The 17,893-nt window shown below is 43.3% G+C and overlaps 2 protein-coding genes across 2 annotated transcripts; one reads left to right on the plus strand and one right to left on the minus strand.

The window, feature by feature from the left end:
• Positions 1-5,194: 5,194 nt before the first annotated feature.
• On the plus strand, positions 5,195-6,127 carry LOC129061525 (olfactory receptor 7C2-like). The gene has a single exon (XM_054562200.1). The coding sequence runs from the start codon at positions 5,195-5,197 to the stop codon at positions 6,125-6,127; it is 933 nt and encodes a 310-aa protein (XP_054418175.1).
• A 5,798-nt stretch (positions 6,128-11,925) lies between these two features.
• Positions 11,926-16,838, minus strand: LOC129061547 (olfactory receptor 18-like). Its single transcript, XM_054562229.1, has 2 exons — positions 16,718-16,838; positions 11,926-12,851 (listed from the first exon to the last, which is right to left on the minus strand). The coding sequence occupies exons 1-2, from the start codon at positions 16,836-16,838 to the stop codon at positions 11,926-11,928; spliced, it is 1,047 nt and encodes a 348-aa protein (XP_054418204.1).
• Positions 16,839-17,893: the final 1,055 nt, after the last annotated feature.

Raw genomic sequence — 17,893 nt, forward strand, 5'->3', positions numbered from 1 at the left:
ATTAAACAAGGGCACGGGAAACCTGTACTGTCTTTGGAATATGAGCTCTGGAGGTCACTTGCTGGGAGGGTGAATGACTAGACTCCTTCTTTGAAGTTGCCATTGCATGATGAGGTTTTACTTCAGTTATATGTTATTTGGTTAGATGGGTGATGGAAAGTATGGGAACGGGGAGCCAGAGGCTAACCCCCCAGTTTCCTCTGACACCATGGCACTTCTCACAGCCACACTGTGTAGGGGGACAGTCAGTAGTCTTTGGTGTGTAAATGGATGCCCCCAGGTGCTGACAGAGCTTTAAGGTCTTCTCAGTGAAGACTTAGTTTCTCCTTCTTTTCCCTTGTTACTTGGCCCAAGCTCCAGAGTCTCTATTTTCACACTGAAAAGACAAATCTTTCTCTTTTTTTTTGTTATAATTTTTATTTATTTATTTTTTGTTGTTCAAGTACATCCCTCTCCACTTCCCCCCGACAACTCCTACATCCCACCCTCAATGCTACCCACTTTTAGCATTGTCCATGTGTGCTTTATACATGTTCCTTCACAAATCTTTCTTAACCCTTTGCCAGCCTCACATACTTGGGAACATTCCATTTCTCAAAAAGGGCCTGTCTTTCCCCTCCTACTACGGCACTTTCCATGGTTCTTATTAGGGACCTTCAGGAGGGAAGAGTCTGAGGTCTCTAGTATCTGGGGCCACAGTACATAATGACTGGGGTGGGGTGGGTGAGAGACTGAAAGTAAAGGATGCACGACAGTCCAACATCTATCCCTTACTGACATCTTATCCTTCTGCTCTGGGAATTCTGGGAAACACTAGAACTGCCATGCCCCTTTCTCATAGTTCCCCTGACCACACTTGGCCGTCAAGTCCCATCCTTAACAAGGAATATGGAATCAAGATCAGAATTATTTCTTCATCTGTTTTGGCCTTTGCTCTTCTTCTTTAAAACAAGTGACTTGGTTCTTCAACTTTATGGTATAACAGTTCACCACCCCAATTCCTTTGCCCTCAGTTATGTCTGCTTTAAATCCATCTTTCACTCCAGACGCCAGGGGAAGTTGTGATAGAAATCATGTCCCTCCTTTGGTGGCACTTCCTCCACATCCCCGTTCTTTATCCATTATTGTTTTCAGGGTTCCCAGGGATATGGTCACCTCTTCAACCTAATTCTTCACCATTCCCTCCCCCACAATGTGCTTCAGCTAGTGGTTAAAACCCTCTGTCCCGTGCTGTGTCTTCCTCATGGTCTTTGCCCCTGCTCGCTTCTCTGCCAGAAAAGCCCCTATTCAACAGTCCACTTGTGTAACTTCTTGTCCAGGGATCTCTTCCTCCAGGAATTCTTCCCTGACTTCATCACTCCAGGCTGCATTTGGGGCTCCTCTCAATATCCCACTCTCCAGAGTGTCTTTACCTTACCATTTAAGTCACTGTATTACAATGACCTGTTTGTGCATCCATCTCTGGAAGGTAGGCTCCCTGAGGTTGAAGACCATACCCAATGATTGGCACTTGGCCTGTCCTAAGGAAGCCCTTCTAGCCAAGTGGCTTCCAGAAGTTCTCCATTAGTTTCTCTCCTACATTTCCAATATTTTTTTTTCCTTAAATAACTTTCACTGTCTCAATATTTCTGTTTGGCACGAGGAAGCTTATTTGCCAATCCTAGCGATAAAACCATCTCCCTGCTTCAGCCACCCTTACTACTTAAAGCTGGAAGGGTGGCATGGACTCTTCCTCAGAGGAAGCAACGTGCACCTGAGAAGATGTTCAGCTTCAGAGGCCGACATCTTCTTTAACCATCCCTCCAAGCAGCAAAGGTCATGAAAAGAATTTTAATACTGTCCTCCATGGTGCTCATGAAATATACTGAGTCCTCCTTTAATGTCTTCAATAGGTTCTGGAACTGGGAAACAACATGTAATACAACATTTTACCATAGGCTAGTATAATGGTACAAAGAGTTAAGTTCCTACAGCAAATCATCGACTTAAAACAAAACAACATTGAATTAAAAAATGTTAATAATATTTAATAGAACAATGTTAACCACGTTGAATGAAACAGTGTTTCTTGAGGATCTTCTGTACTTGCAAGAGAGAAATGGCACCGGAATGTTTGCACATCAGTCCAAAAGGATGAAGGTCAGACATGAGGTGATGCTTAAAGTAACACTGGGACGGTGGAGGGAGGGCCATTGGTCCAGTGTCTGTCTACCTCCAGCTCTCTCCTTTCCAGGTCTTGGGGGCCCTGGAATCAGAGGGGAAAGAATGGGTGTCTTCATTCACTTTCCAGTTATTTCTCTCTCCTGGAAAATGGATCTTCATGTGTTTGAAGAGAGAGCACAATGGAGGCTGTGTCTGCTCATACAGGGATGAGAGTATTTACAGTTTCACATGCAAGAAAAAGTACTGAGAAGATGAATGTTGATGGACTTCCAGGAAACAAATTAAAAGACGATGAATGACCTCATTTATAATCCCAGAAAAGTAACTGTGTGATAATTACTTCTTCATGAAATTGTTCATACACTTGTCATTTCCCTGTTTTGTCTCTCAGTCATCTTCTGTTTGTGCCTCTAGATATCTAGGACAGAAAGTCAGAGATATGTATGTAAGTATTTCAGACAAAGGCTGTGGAGAAGCTGTTGCTGATGCTCCTCTGAGGAAAGATCCCAGGTGAGATGCAAGAACAAGAGAAAATAAGCTCAATTGTTTGGACCTGATAAGGGTCAACAATGGGAATGGGTGTGGCCCAGGACTGAGAAGAGGACCTGGCTACTTAATGTGCAGCAACTGTATATTCTTTTTCTGTCTCCCTTTCTCTCTTTTCTCCATCAACATCTTATTTATTCTTTCCATTAGTAACCTCCTTGCAGGTAAGATGTGTAAAAGTTTATAGAGGTTGATGCCCACGGAATATATAAACTGCAGGAATAGAAAATAAAGGTTTGTCAGTTCATCCATTTATAAATTCTGCCACCAAGCCAATATAAAGAGTCCCCTTTGTGCTAAGAACTCAGTTCATATTGAGAGCTGAGGCAGTTGGGAATTAAATAAGAAAGTGAGCACCTGTGCCAAGTGTATAGTGGCAGATATGAAATGAAGGCAGCAGGGAGTTTAGGCAACGGGAGAAAGTCTGGACAAGTAGCAGAGAGAGAAGAGACTATGTCTATCTGGGTGAAGAAAAGCTTTTAAGAATGATCAGAATTTAGGGTAAAGGTGAGAAGTGGTGAGAAATAAGACTGGGGCATGAAAGTATAGCCATGATATAACAAGGAGCTTGGATGATTTCAGCAGGTGGCACAAAGGCATTTCGAAGACTTTAGGCAGGAGAGTGATATGATCTAATTTCCAGTTTGGAATTATCAGTCATGCAGCCGTGTGGAGGACTCAAAAGTAAAAGGAGACCAGAAAAGAAGCCTGTGCAATAGATGTTAAGAAATGAAATTGTTTCCTCTTTTTCAATTCAGTCGATGCTGCTAACACACACAGCACACTACAGGGAATATCTGGAATCTCAGCATCTCCCTCACACTCTCTCCCATTCTGCCCAATAAAAACCCGATGCAAGACACCAAGCCACACTTATCAGAATTCAAGAGATTTGAATGTGTCATAACAATTTGCTTAGAATATCTCTCAAATGATTACAAACCACAAAAAAAATTATTGCAAACTGCCCATCTCTGAATAGGTCAGAAATAGGAATAGAAAGATATTCATCCACTGCTAAACAAATTGGGTATGATATGGCGATTTTTATCATTCCAGAGACACTGTCAGCTTTGGGGTTTGTTTAATTGAGATATAATTGACATGCAACATTATATTAGTTTCAGCTGTACAGCATAATTTTATTTTTGCATATATTGCAAATGAATCACCTCAATTAGACTTGTTAACATCTTTCACCATATATTCTTACAGATTTTTTTTTCTTGTGGTAAGAACTTTTAAGATCTACTCTGTTAGTTACTTTCAAAAATACAATACAGTATTAACTATAGTTACTATGCCATATATTACATCCCCATGACTTATTTACTTCATAACTGGAAGTCTGTACCTTTGGATCCTGCCCTCCCCTCCCATTCAGTTTGTATCCCTAAGGAGACTGACAGTGATGGCAGCCAGTGCCGGTCCCCTGTGTAGTTGGGGGCATTACCAACAGCAAGGGTAGAAAAATATTGGTAACAGGGCAAAAGAGAACCCTGAAGGTCACTGTATGGATTTATGCTATTCCCTGTCCCAGGTTATGAGACCCATTCCTCTGTGTCCGGTTACAGGACCCTTCGGACCTGAGGTAAAGAGAGTCAAAGGGTAGGTGGCTGTGAATGTGTCCCCCCGATGTGGCCAGCCCATTCTATGAATCAGCTTAATGTGAGTGCAAACCCAACTCTCATCCTTTCAGGGTCATATGTTAAATCCTGATGATTTCTGTCTTCCCCCAGCACTTAATGAACATCATGTAAGGCTTGACTCAAAACTGTTTGTGACCTTTGAAGTAGTATCTCAGGGAACTGAATGGCTTCAGCCTTGACATCCCCTTTCCTTGCACATTTCCACTAATCCCTTAATTTCACAGATGAAGACTATTTTGTCTAGTGACAAATATCCAGGAAGCATCTGGTCCTGTTCCTGCAAGGCATTGCTGGTCCCTGGTATATTAAGCCTTAAGCATTTGTGAAGTCATTTATGATTTGGTAAAAAATACTTTTTCTTCCTTTTTTTTTTATTGGAGAAGTAAGCCTACCTTCTACACATACTCCACTACTGTTCAGATATTTGAGACACTTTCTCAAATATTCTCAACTTCCCAGATGGCTATCGGACTCTTTTGTGAGTCCCAGAGAAGGCAAATAACCCAGATCAAGCTGCTAAGCTTCACCAGGACGCATGCACTGCATTGGCACTGGAGCGAGTACAAACCATTTTAACTCTAAGCTCAAGCTTGCCCTTAAATTTTCAGAGTTAATTCTAAGACCGAGAAAAGAAGATGGGTGAGTGTCCCTAAGGATAATGGACAATTATTGCTCCACTTTATTAAATATTGTACCAAATAACAAAATATACTGTTCCTAAACTTTTTAATTAAGGATTATGTGAACAGTCATTTACTTCAAGATTTCTAGAATTTCTCCAGTGTCTATTTTACTTTATTTTCTTTCCTCAATCCTCTAGATTATGTGCCAGCAACATGGAAACAGGAAATCAAACAAGGTTTTCAGATTTTATACTTCTGGGATTTTCCCAAGACTCAGAGCATCAACCCCTCTTATTCTGTCTGTTCCTCTCCATGTACCTGGTCACTGTGCTCGGGAATCTGCTCATCATCCTGGCCATCAGCTCAGACTCCCACCTCCACACACCCATGTACTTCTTCCTCTGCAACCTGTCCTTGGCTGACATCGGTTTCATCTCCACCACCGTCCCGAAGATGCTGGTGAACATCCAGACACAGAGCAAAGCCATCACCTATGCAGGCTGCATCACCCAGATGTGTTTTTTCATGGTTTTTGGAGGTATGGACACTTTCCTCCTCACAGTGATGGCCTATGACCGGTTTGTGGCCATCTGTCACCCCTTACAGTACCCAGTCATCATGAACCCCCACCTCTGTGGTCTCCTGGTTCTTGGGTCCTGGCTCATCAGCTTAATATACTCCCTGATCCAGAGCCTGTTGATGTTGCGACTGTCTTTCTGTACCAATTGGGTGATTTCACACTTCTACTGTGAACTTGCTCAGGCCATCATGCTTGCCTGCTCGGACACACTCATCAATCACATCCTGCTCTATATGGTAACTGGACTTCTTGGCATTGTTCCCTTCTTGGGGATTCTTTTCTCCTATATTCGAATTGTCTCCTCAATCCTGAGAATCCCCTCAGCAGATGGGAAATATAAAGCATTCTCTACCTGTGGGTCTCACCTGTCCACGGTTTCTTTATTCTACGGGACAGGCCTTGGGGTGTACCTCAGCTCTGATGCGCCTTCCTGGAGGGGCATGATGGCCTCGGTGATGTACACTGTGGTCACCCCAATGCTGAACCCCTTCATCTACAGCCTGCGGAACAGGGACATCAAGGGAGCTCTACAAAAGGTTCTTGAGAGAACGCTGTATGTTCCATAATGGGGACTCTCATCCTGAGATTTTAAGCTGATGGGGTAGCAGCAGCTGGCTAAAGAAATCCCACCTCTTCATCACATCGAATTTTGCTTGCCATCCATTCTCAGTCCCAAGGTACAGGACTTTGGATGCAATGGCTCTTTAAGCACTTTGTCTAACCTCTTTTGGTAACTGCTCGGTTATTCTCAGTTCTACTGTCCTCACAACTTCCGTTTATTATGCATTATCAGACCTCATGTTGGATTTCCAACCCTGCATGTTGCCGGTCGATACCAGCCACTTGAGGAACTGACTGGGATCGGTTGAATAAGAATTAAGACATAGCACAATTTATTGAGAACCATTGCTAGTTTTTATCAAAGTCATTCACTCAACAATATCTATTGATCATTTTGGGTGTACTATCCTCCGGTAGGTGCCTGCAATACAGCAGAGAAGAACAAAAATATACAAAAACATGGTGCTCATAGAGTTTAAATCCTGCATCTCAGAATTTGTCATATCACACTGTATGCCCATCATAAAATACACTGATGGGTAAATTATTGTATTTGGTTATTCATGAGGTTGAACTGGTCTTTATATTTTTGCTTTCTGCATTTCCAAAATAAGCTGTCAAAATGTATCGCTAGAGATAGAAAAAAACACAAGATCCAGAATATTAGATCTGATCAGACACTAACAAGTTCTTCAGTCCAGTCTAATTTTGCAGGTGACTTCACTGAGTCACAAATATAAGAGTCCAGACAATGAAAAAATCTGGCTGGAAAGGGGACATGTCTTTCGGTATGGTTCCTGGACCGAGCACAGCAAAGCAACTCAGGAGAGCGATAACTGAGTCACAGAATCGCCACTCTAGGTATGTGATTGCCAGAGGCGCAGGTGACACAGGATACGTGAGGGCCTGTGGCTCTCCTGATATATCATGTTCAGTTCCATATCTTCTTCACTATAAAGAAAGTGGGTATCTTAGGTCTTTGCATCATGGTGTTTCCCAAGGCACTGCAGGCAGGAGAGGATGACATAAATGCATCAATATTCATCTCGGAAAAGAATGAAACTAGACCTTCTTACACCGTACCCAAGAGTAAACTCAAAATGGATTAAAGATATAAATGTAAGATGCCAAACCATAAAAAGGTTTCTAGGTTTCCTAGAAAGAAACCTAGGCAGTAAGCTCCCTGATATTGTTCCTAGTAATATTTTTTCTGACATATTTCCTCAGAAGAGGGAAACAAAAGAAAAAAATAAGTGAATGGGACTACATCAAACTAAAAGGTTTTTGCACAGCAAAGGAAACCATCAACAAAATGCAATGCAAACCTTCTTACGGAGAGAAGATATTAACCAATGATACTTCCAATAAAGATCTAGTATCCACAATTTATAAAGAACTCGTACAACTTAACACTAAAAAAAAAAGTAAGAAATCCTATTAAAAAACTTGTCTGAGGACCTGAGAATATATATTTCTCCAAAGAGGACATGCAGGTGGTCAACAGACGTTAAATGATGCTCAACCTCACTACTCATCAGAGCAATGCAAACTGAAACCCCAATGAGCTATCACCTCACACCTGTCACAATGGCTGTCCTCTAAATCAGCAAACAACAAGTGTAGGACAGGATGTGGATTAAAAAAAAAGGGAACCCTCCTGCACTGTTGATGGGATTGCAAGTCGGTGCCACCACCATGGAGAATAGTCTGGAGATTCCTGAAAAAATTAAAAATAGAGCTACCTTATGACCCAGCAACTCCACTTCTGGTATTTAGCTGAAGAAATCCAAAACACTCATTCAAAAAGATATATTCACTGCTATGTTCACAGCAGCATTATTTACAGTTGCCAAAGTATGGAAGCAACCTGAATGCCCATAAATAGAACAACTGGACAAAAGAGAAATGGGACATATAAACAGTGGAATATTAAAAAAAATGGAATCATACCATTTACGACAAGATGTCTGGACTTCGAAGGTATTATACTAAGTGAAATAAGTCAGTCAGAGAGAGACAAATAGCCTATGATTTCACTTCTATGTGGAACCTAAAAATAAAATAAGTAAACAAAGAACACCAACACAGATTCATAGATACAGAAAACAAACAGATGGTTACCAGGTAAAAGGAGGATTGGTGGACTGGGTGAAAAAGGTGAAGTAAATAACAAATATAAGTTGGTAGTTCCTAAATAGTCATGAGGATATAACACACAGCATATGAAATGCAGTCAATAATATTCTACTAACAATTTATGATTAATTAGGGACGGTATGACTTCAGCAATTATGTAAATGTCTAAGCACTATGTTGTACACCTGAAAGAAACATAAAAATAATATTGAATGTCAACTGTGATGAGGAAGTTTTCAAAAGCCCTGTACCTGCCAGCAGTCAGTCCCCATTGCCACGCTGCACCCATCCCCTGACAACTGTTAATCTACTTTCTCTCTCTATGGATTTGCCCATTCCGGGGATTGCATATAAACGAGATCATACCAGTTTAGAAATTCTCCTGCCTTTCCTTTCCCTGGAGTTGAGTTCAGTCTCTCCCCCTTATTGCAATCTTCTCGACCACTATTGCATAGTCTTAAATGAAGTCTTCCTTACCTGTTTGACTGTGTCTCGTGCAATTCCTCTTTGCCTTAATCAAAAGCTTTTATAGAAATATCTTTATAATCAATTTCTAGGGAAGTATCTTTTTGGAAATGAAAGTGCCCGATGTCTCGCCTGTTAATGCCAATAATATCACATTTCACAAAAATACTTTGGATTGGAGAAGACCAAAACTCTCTTTCTTGAAGACCTGCATCAGTTTAATTTGGAACACAGAAACTGAGGCAGCCTGGCACAAAGATTGCCTTTTGTAATGCTTGAGACATGAGAGTCCACTCAGAAGGTAATGACAATACCGGAGGAATACAGACTAACTGAGTGGAGAGAACATCAGGAGAAGTTAGATGGGTGGTCAGGCATCTTTAAGTGCTGACACTTAAGTGGGAAGTTGAATAAGAGAGAGGAAGAATTCTTTAGACGTAGATAATTAAGTTTAACGGTTGGGAGGTCACAAAGAAGGACTAGAAAGCCAGTAAGTGTAAACAAGCTTGGCATGCAACAGATCGCCTGTAACGGGTTCCAGCCACAGAGGTTCTGCTTCAGCAGGTGGAGCAGGGCCTGAAGTTCGGCACGCGTGAGCTCCCAGGGAAAGGCTTAGAATGGACCAGCGACCAGCGAGGGAGTTGGAAGGTGGAAAGGGGTAGGAGAGACCAAACCGTGAAGGGTTTATAGACCTTGGCAAGGAGTTCACATTTTATTCTAGGAATAACAGGAAATGGTCAGAAGGTTCTAAGCAGAGAAGTCACACGTTCTGATGACACCTAAGAGAAAGCAACCTGGCTGCCATGTCAAGGGGGGAGAAAGCGACCATTCTGAAGACTTTGAGGACACTCTTGCAGGAGCAGCATGTCTATCTGAACTGTTTTTGGAGAGTAGGAAATGCAAATCCTTTACCTAAGGCAATGTGGCTAAGATGAGTTCATCGATTGGTGTAAGGAAAAAGGAAAGAAAAACTAAAATGACAAAATTGGGAGGTCTCAGTGACCTGAGACAGAAGGCTTGTCCAGCAGAAGCTCTGAGTAGCTATATGCTAGTGCATTTTGACAGTGGGAACACGAAGAGAGTTAAGTAGTACGTCGGCCAGCTTGCAGTGAGAGTTCCTTCGATTATTTGACATCGCCTGTCTGTGCATCTCTGTATTCTAATGGGCAAGACTTGGAAAGTTCCTCAGGTCTTCAGAAACCTCCTCCTCCCAGGACGACAGAATATCCTTAGTGTTAGTCACTGCCATTAACCCTGTGCTCAACGCCTTCTGAACCCAAGCAACAAAGGAGTAAGGGTCATCTGACCAAACCTGGAACAAAATCAGGTCAAGAGGGTGCTTCTGATTGGACATTAGAGTCTTTAGAGATTTCAAGACACTGACCGAGGCCAAATAAGCTATCATTCTTAACCCCTATTTTATTTATACTCAAGGGTTTAACATATTAAAATAGATATTTTGACGTATAATACTCTTGCAGATGTTACATTACCTTTTTATCCCAAACTCTGCACACTCTTTTTATCAAGCTTCACTGAATTCAGATTTCTAGAATAAGATTTTCTACAAGTACTTCCCTACTGCCCTAAAATTTCAATACCTTATCTGCTCCTCTTGAATTTATCCATCTCTGAGCCAAGCACTCTGCTTATAATTTGCAGAGCATGACTGACTTTTCAAAGAACTGCCTTAGAATTGTCTTTTTAAAATTCCCAAAATATGCCCTGCCTGGTGCGGCTCAGTGGATTAAGTTCCAGCCTGAAAAGTGTCACCATTTTGATCCCAATCAGTGCACATGCCTGGGTTGCAGGTCACATCCCCAGCAGTGGGTGCATGAGAGGAAACCACATAGTCATGCTTCCCTCCCTCTTTCTATTTGCCTCTTTCTCCCTCCCTTTCCCTTTCTCTCAAAATAAATAAATAAAATCTTTTCAAAAATTCCCAAAGTAATTTTATTAGTCAGGAGATATCCCAAGTTGGCTTCCTCACAAAAAGACTCAGAGACAACGATGAGCACGCAGGATGTTTAGCAGGTAACAGTCCTGGAATCAACACCTGTGGAAGAGCAGACGTATGGGGAAGAATTTGGCCTCACTTGCAAAGAGACATGGCCTTAGTCCCAGGTCCTGGGAGGTGATCTGTGAGCCCTTGAAATTTAGTTAGTGATAGAAGTGATTGGTTATTTGCGGTGGACCCTATGGACCATACCTGATAGATTACCTTAATGAGATGACTGAGGATGGCACATTGTCATGCCAAAAAGACCCCCATGTATGTAAATGGTGGGTGCTTTAGGCCAAGTGATGTCAGCCCAGTGTCTGGGAGGAAAGGCTGCTCAACCAAATGGGAAATAATTCAATTTATCACACCCATGTGATGAAGCCTCAGTAAAATCTCTGGACACTGAAGCTCAGGTGTGCCACCTGGATAGCAATCCTCTGAGCATCGCCTCACATTGTGGCAGGAGCAGGTAACAGAGCTGAACCCCATGGGGAGAGGACGAGACGAAGCTTTACCTACGGGATTTTCAGATAGTTCCTCGTGTATCTTCTTTTGACTAGTTCTATTTTGTATCCTTTTGCTATAAGCACACTGTGATCACACGTCTAGCACTGTCTTAAGTTCTGTAGCTCCTTCTGGTGAACTACTGAACCTGAGGGAATTCCCGTACTTTGACTTATTCTAGCAAATTATTGAATGAAGGGAATTATTGAATTCCCTTAATGGTGGCCAACTCGTCTGAAGTGCGGGCGGCCGTGGGACTCCTGAACGTGTGGCTGGTGTCTGAAGTGAAGACAGTCTTGCAGGAACTCTTCCTTCAGACTCTGTGGTTTGACAAACTCTTTGTAGCAAACAAGGGCAGAGGAAAAATCAAGCCAATTTGAAGCCCATCAAATTCCACCTAAAAACATCAGGGAGCTCTGGATCCATGATGATCCTCAGAGTTGGCTGGCACTGGTGCCAAGAGACTAAATGTGATGAACAACCACGGATGGGCTATGACTGAAGTATGGAGTCTCAAATAAGTTCCCAATTCCACTACAGCTTGCTAAGAGGAAAAACTGTGCAGACAGAAAGCAGAGGGCTGTGCGGATATATATACACTATGTGACTGCAGACTGAGAATTTCTTGTCACACATATTTGATTTTGTTGTTTTTTCCAGTCCTATGAACCAAAAAAGATGACACAGGTGTTGAGATTAGGCCATTCTTCTGATGATCCTCCAGAGGGCACTCTTGATGTCCCTGTTCCTCAGGCTGTAGATGAAGGGGTTCAGCATGGGGGTGACCACCGTGTACATCACCGAGGCCACCGCACCCTTCCTCGGGGAAGATGACACAGCAGAACTGAGGTACACCCCGAGGCCCGTTCCATAAAATAAGCAAACAACTGACAGGTGAGAGCCACAGGTGGAGAAGGCTCTATACCTCCCCCCTGTCGACGGGACTCTCAGAATGGAGGAAACAATTCGCATGTAAGAGAAAAGGATCCCTGAGAGTGGAACGCCACCAAAGATGGCCCCAATAAAATAGATCAATATGTTGTTGGTGGAGGTGTCAGAACAGGCAAGGTTGAGGAGTTGAGTGGGGTCACAAAAGAAGTGAGGAATTTCTACATCTGCACAGAAGGTAAGATGTGACACCATCAAGTAGTGCAGCTGGGAATCCAAAAAGCAGGAGAAAAATGACAGCAGGACACACAAGCCACAGAAGCGGGGGGTCAGGACGACCACATAGTGCAGAGGCTGACAAATGGCCACCAACCGGTCATAGGCCATCAAAGCCAGAAGGAGACTGTCCAAACTTGCAAAAAGAGAAAAAAAGGAGACCTGAGTGAGGCAGCCTGCGTAGGTGATGGAGTGGCTGCCTGTCTGGAGGTTCGCCAGCATCTTGGGAACTGTGGTGGTGCTGAAACTGATGTCAGCCAGGGACAAATTGCAGAGGAAGAAGTACATGGGGGTGTGGAGGCGGGAGGCAGAGCTGACGGCCAGGATGATGAGCAGGTTCCCCAGCACGGTCACCAGGTACATGGCCAGGAACAGCCCAAACAGAAGAGGCTGCAGCTCTGGGTCATCGGACAGTCCCAGGAGGAAGAATTCTGAGTCACCTGTTCGATTCCGTGCTTCTGTGCAGATGGGACACAGTTTGAAAAAGAAGGGAGTGTGGAGTAAATAAAACAAGTGTAGAGGCGTCCGTGTTTTAGATTCGAGCAATTCACAAATAAAGTATTTTCTCTTGAGCTTGAGGACCATACACCACCCGCCCCCACCCTTAACATTCACCAACATTTCTCAGTTGTGAACTCCTCTTACAACCCTCTCCTTACCAATGGCTGGGCCATTTTCCTATTTCTATATACACCCACATAGGAGACACTGGGTCAAAGAATATTAGAGAAGAAAGGACACTTGAGATTTAAAAATTCCATCTACAGAGGAAAATATCAGCCTTCTAATTTTCAAGGAAAAATCTGGAATGGGTACGATTGTTTTCTATGAAAAAACAATCATTTTAACTGGAGCCTGCTAAGGAGCAGTTGAATGTACTTTATCTCACTCAAATGCAGTATCAGAAATTCCCTTAATTAGGAATGTAGTCTAGAAGAGCTTAAACTCTATTAACTGGATTCTAACCTAAAATACAACGTTCATAATCTGATAGCTTTTTCTGTGACAAATATCTTCAAGGGTTTTCAGCTCTTTTTGGCTTTATGACAATGTCCTTCATGGAGGTGAGTGCTCACTCACACGTGTGGGCGACTGGTCAGGGGCCTTCACCTATAACTGAAATGTGTAAATAGTTGGCCTTGGTGGGCCTCACATTTTGAGTAATACATCTTTGGTAAATGCACAAAATCATGCAGCACCCCTGACCCTAAAGATGGTGTTAGTTTACAATGCACCAATGATTAGAAAATAATTAACTTTCAGGAATACTCTGTACTCGTTTTTCTTTTGAGAAAGTCTATTTTCTGTCTGTGATACACAGTCTCAGAGAAACACCTGCGGGTGAGTTTGCACTTCCCTGGTTTTGTTCGTCGTGGCTTAAATTTGTTCTTAAGTTTGTCTCTAACCACAGACATTTGTGAAGTCTTGATTTCTTACCAAGTCCAACCTTCTAACAAACAGTTGAGAAACTGAAGACCAAAGCCAGGCCTCAAAGCATAAGTTGGCCTTCCTATGGCAGCCTAAATGCTTCCAAGTCAGTTCTTCCTGACAGAGGGACTGCACGTCTCCTCAGTTCGGCTCCCTGAAGGCAGCTCGGGTCACTTCTCCTGACAGGTCAAAACATGATGAGTTACTGAAGCATTACATTGTCAACATATTTCTTCCTTTGTGTGACATTCTTGCTTATGCAGATATCGCTGATCGTTTCTAATTTGTAAATACAACGTACCTTTACAGAAGCTATATGATAACAAACTATTTTGCCTCAAAAATGATATAACCTGGGAAAATCAAAAGGGAAAGGTACAGAGGCTAATATTCCTAACATTTGAGTACTTTGCTCATCTACAAAATGGACATAAAATTGATCTGACAATATAGTGTTTCGTAAGAAATAAAATTAAATTATAAACATAAATTAGTGGTAATCAGTACTAGTTGAATTTATAATTACTTATCTATCTTTTAAAATTTAGAGATAAGTGATATAAACCAGGCAAAGAAAGACAAGTACCATGATTTCACTCATGTGTGTAATCAAATGAAGAAGCTGAACAAACAAGCAAAATAGATACAGATGCATAGAGAGAGAGCAGGCAGACAGCTCTGCAGGTGCAGGGTTTGGGAGAGGAGAAATTGAGCAAGAAGGAAGGAGAGAGAGTTTATGGACACCAACAACAGTGTGGTGATTGTGGTGGGGGGCATGAGCTTGTAGCTTGAAGAGGGTGAAGGGGGGGATAAATGATAATGAAAAAAAACATAAAAAATAATGAGAAAATTTAGTGATGAGCTGGCCATAACCTGGAACCAGTTAAATTGGAATTTCTACACATAAGTCCCTGGGGAGCACTGTCACCAAGCAGAGTAGAGAACCACTGTCAGACAGTGAATAAATGTTGTATTAATGCTATCAATTATCTTCAATACCATTTTTACCCACTGTCCCTATTAAAATATAAATATTTATTAATACATGCCTAGAATTTATATTTATTTTTCAGTTGTTGCTCAATTGCAGTTGTCCCCTTTATTCCCCCAGTAATCTCCCCTGCCCCGCGCACCCCCACTTCCTACACTGAAACCTTCCCCCGCCATTGTCTTTGTACATGGGGCCTTTACACGTTTAATATTGATAAAACCTGAGGGTTTTTTCTGTCCCTGCATGATCTTCCCCTGCACTTCAGTTGTTCAAACTCAAACACTGTCATCAATCTGGTGGATGCATTTTCCTTTCAGTATCTTTATAATATTGGTAGCGAGTTTTGTATTCATAGCTGTTTTCTTGAAAACTTACCTGAACGCTCTCATACTTCACACGCTCTGCCCCGAGTTCTCACTCACCACTGCGCTGCGTTTTAAGGCTCCCTGCGAAATACACCCTCCCATCCCGGCACTTTAACTGGTGCACAGCATTACCTGTGGGGCAACCTTCACTTTACTCTTCAGGTTTTTTATTGTGACAGTTCTTAGGCCCCTCTCCGTATCACACAAGTGAGAATTTCTTAAAGATACAGGCATAAAAGATCATTCTTTGGGCTGTAAAAAATTGACATATGCGCCATTTCACTATGAATTACCTATATTTAGTTTCCCAAGAGAAAAATGAGGCAAAACCAGCTACATGCTCAGATTGCCAAGGGATATCATTAGCGAGTTCCCTGAAGTCTGACTAGCAATGGTCTTTTCAGGATAGAGCCACATCACAATTCCCATCTCATGGAGGGACTGGTATTTCCCTATCTCGGGTTTACAAAATGTGCTGCCACATGCGTTACTACTGGTAGAAATCCTAGGATCCACAACATCCGTGTAAGAGCTGTCCCTGCGAACGCCTGGGTCCATTTTGCTAATTCACAGGTGAACTCGCCCAATCCCAGGAGAAGGAATTGGTGGTGGAGCCCCCGTTCGCTCCTCTGAGACTAACGCAGGTTTGGAGAGAAACCAGCGCGGTGCTGCGCGGGAGGGGACAGAGCCCTGGGGTGGGGATCTGGCCGCCGGAGGCCCCAGCTTTCGCGCGCCCCCGGGGAAGTGTGAGTGGTCCGCCCGCCTCTCCGGGCTGGCATCTCTAACGTAGAAATCGGGGCTAACACCCATCTCTGGGAAACATGTGGCACCAGCAGACGTTTGCCCTCAAAAGAAGTTCGCTCGTGCTTTTGAAATCCCATTGAAAGAGTGGGTCTGTTGATGGAAAACAAGCGCAGGGAAGGTGTAATGGCGCGTTATTCCAACAGGTGGCAGCGACGGGAGGAAGCCGGTCCTGCCCCAGGTGGTCCGTTCACAGAGTGAGCGGGAACCCTAAGAGGTGCCTCCGTCCACACAGTACGATTTACTGCCTCTCTTTTTTCTGTGCTGCATGTTCATGAAAATCTCCACAGCCATTTTTTTGTGTTTCAATGTTGTAGATTCATTTAAATGAAAAATGATAGGTTTCTTAGAACATCTGTGACCTTGATCCACGTAATCACGCTCCATCTCCTGCCTAGTCCTAGAGGCACCGCTGGGAGGAGGGAGAGCGCAGGAGGGGCAGCGCCTGGTGTGTGTGGCGATGCTGCCCGCGCTCGGTTCCTGAGGCCCAAGGAGGAGTCTGGGCGAAATCTACCGGAGGTGGTGGTTGCTCTCTGCCGAGCGCAGACTGGGTCCCGGGGGGATCAGAAGTGAATTGGACCTCTGTTTCCTTCTACGTGTTCAGAACCTCCCTGTACAGGCACAAAACTATCTGAAACCTTCTGTACTGGCGCCCTCCCTCTCTTTGTCTATTTGTCCTCATGAGGAAGGAAACCGCTCCGACAGCCCCTGCCCCGCCCACCATCTCCACAGTACTCACGGGGCGGTCCCGTGTCCGCTGGAGGAGGACCAAGCAGGGGGAATCCACTGCCCCTGCCCTGCGTGGGCGCTGCAGGTCCAGGCTCCGTCCTCAGGGCCGGCGGCCTGGCCGCGCTCGTCATGGGCCCCTGCTGCAGGCACGTGAGACGAGAAGGCTCGGGTGTGAAGCCCACGGACTGAGACGGGAACTTCAAGGGCTGCGGCCCAAGCTCACGGTCTATTCTTGCATGGACGTGGGAGCTCAATGCTCAGAGCTCATAATTAGCCAAATTGGTCTGCGTTATCCCAGTCTCTGAGGACTTGCTGTTATTAACAGAAGAGGAAAGTGGAAGGTGCTTTCAAGGGTTTGGGCCCTCTCCCTTCCCAGGAGGTAGCTCCCCTATACTCCTCGCTTCCAACTTTCAAGTTGTAGGATTTTATAAACTCAGATGGGTTTTAGTCCCTTGAAAAAAAGCAATGTCTGACTTGTATGTCTGCCTGTTCATTGACTTGGTCATTCTATGTGAAGATAATTATGTTTTCTGTACAAAGAATATTATATAATTTCTATTTTCTCACTTGAGATTTATTTTCTCTAAGGAGAAACTTTCTCTTTTTCTTCAGTAGTCTGCTTTGAGAGTTGGGATTTTATGCTTTAAGAGATGTGTTGGTGTTTTTGTTGCTGTTTTGAGAGACAGCCAAAGTCCTAATTTTTCCATAGAATTTATGTTTGTTATTACATTAGACAACCATCTATTTTGATTTACTGAATGGCAATTTTCATCAATCTACCTCTACATTGAGGACTGCAGTCATCTCAAGACCTTTTTGTCTTTTTTTTAAATTGAATTTATTGGGGTGACATTGGTCAATAAAATTACATAGCTGTTAAGCGTACAATTCTATAGTACGTCATCAGTATGCTGTACTGCATGATCACCCCCCCCCATTTATCCCCCACTTACTCTCCCCTACCTCCCCCGCCCCCACCTTTCCCGCTGGTAACCACCATACTGTTGTCTGTGTCTGTATAGATTTTTCTTTTTCTTTTGCTTAATCCCTTCACCCAGCCCTCGTACCTCCTTTCCCTTCTGACAGCTCAGTTCATTCTCGGTATTAATGAGTCTCTTTCTAGTTTGTTTGTTAATTTTGTTCTCCAGATTCCACATGTAAGTGAAATCACATGGTACTTGTTTTT

This window comes from Pteronotus mesoamericanus, unplaced genomic scaffold, assembly GCF_021234165.1.
Source record: "Pteronotus mesoamericanus isolate MK-2021 breed Mesoamerican mustached bat unplaced genomic scaffold, CSHL_Meso_final scaffold_636, whole genome shotgun sequence".
Taxonomy (NCBI): Eukaryota; Metazoa; Chordata; class Mammalia; order Chiroptera; family Mormoopidae; genus Pteronotus; species Pteronotus mesoamericanus.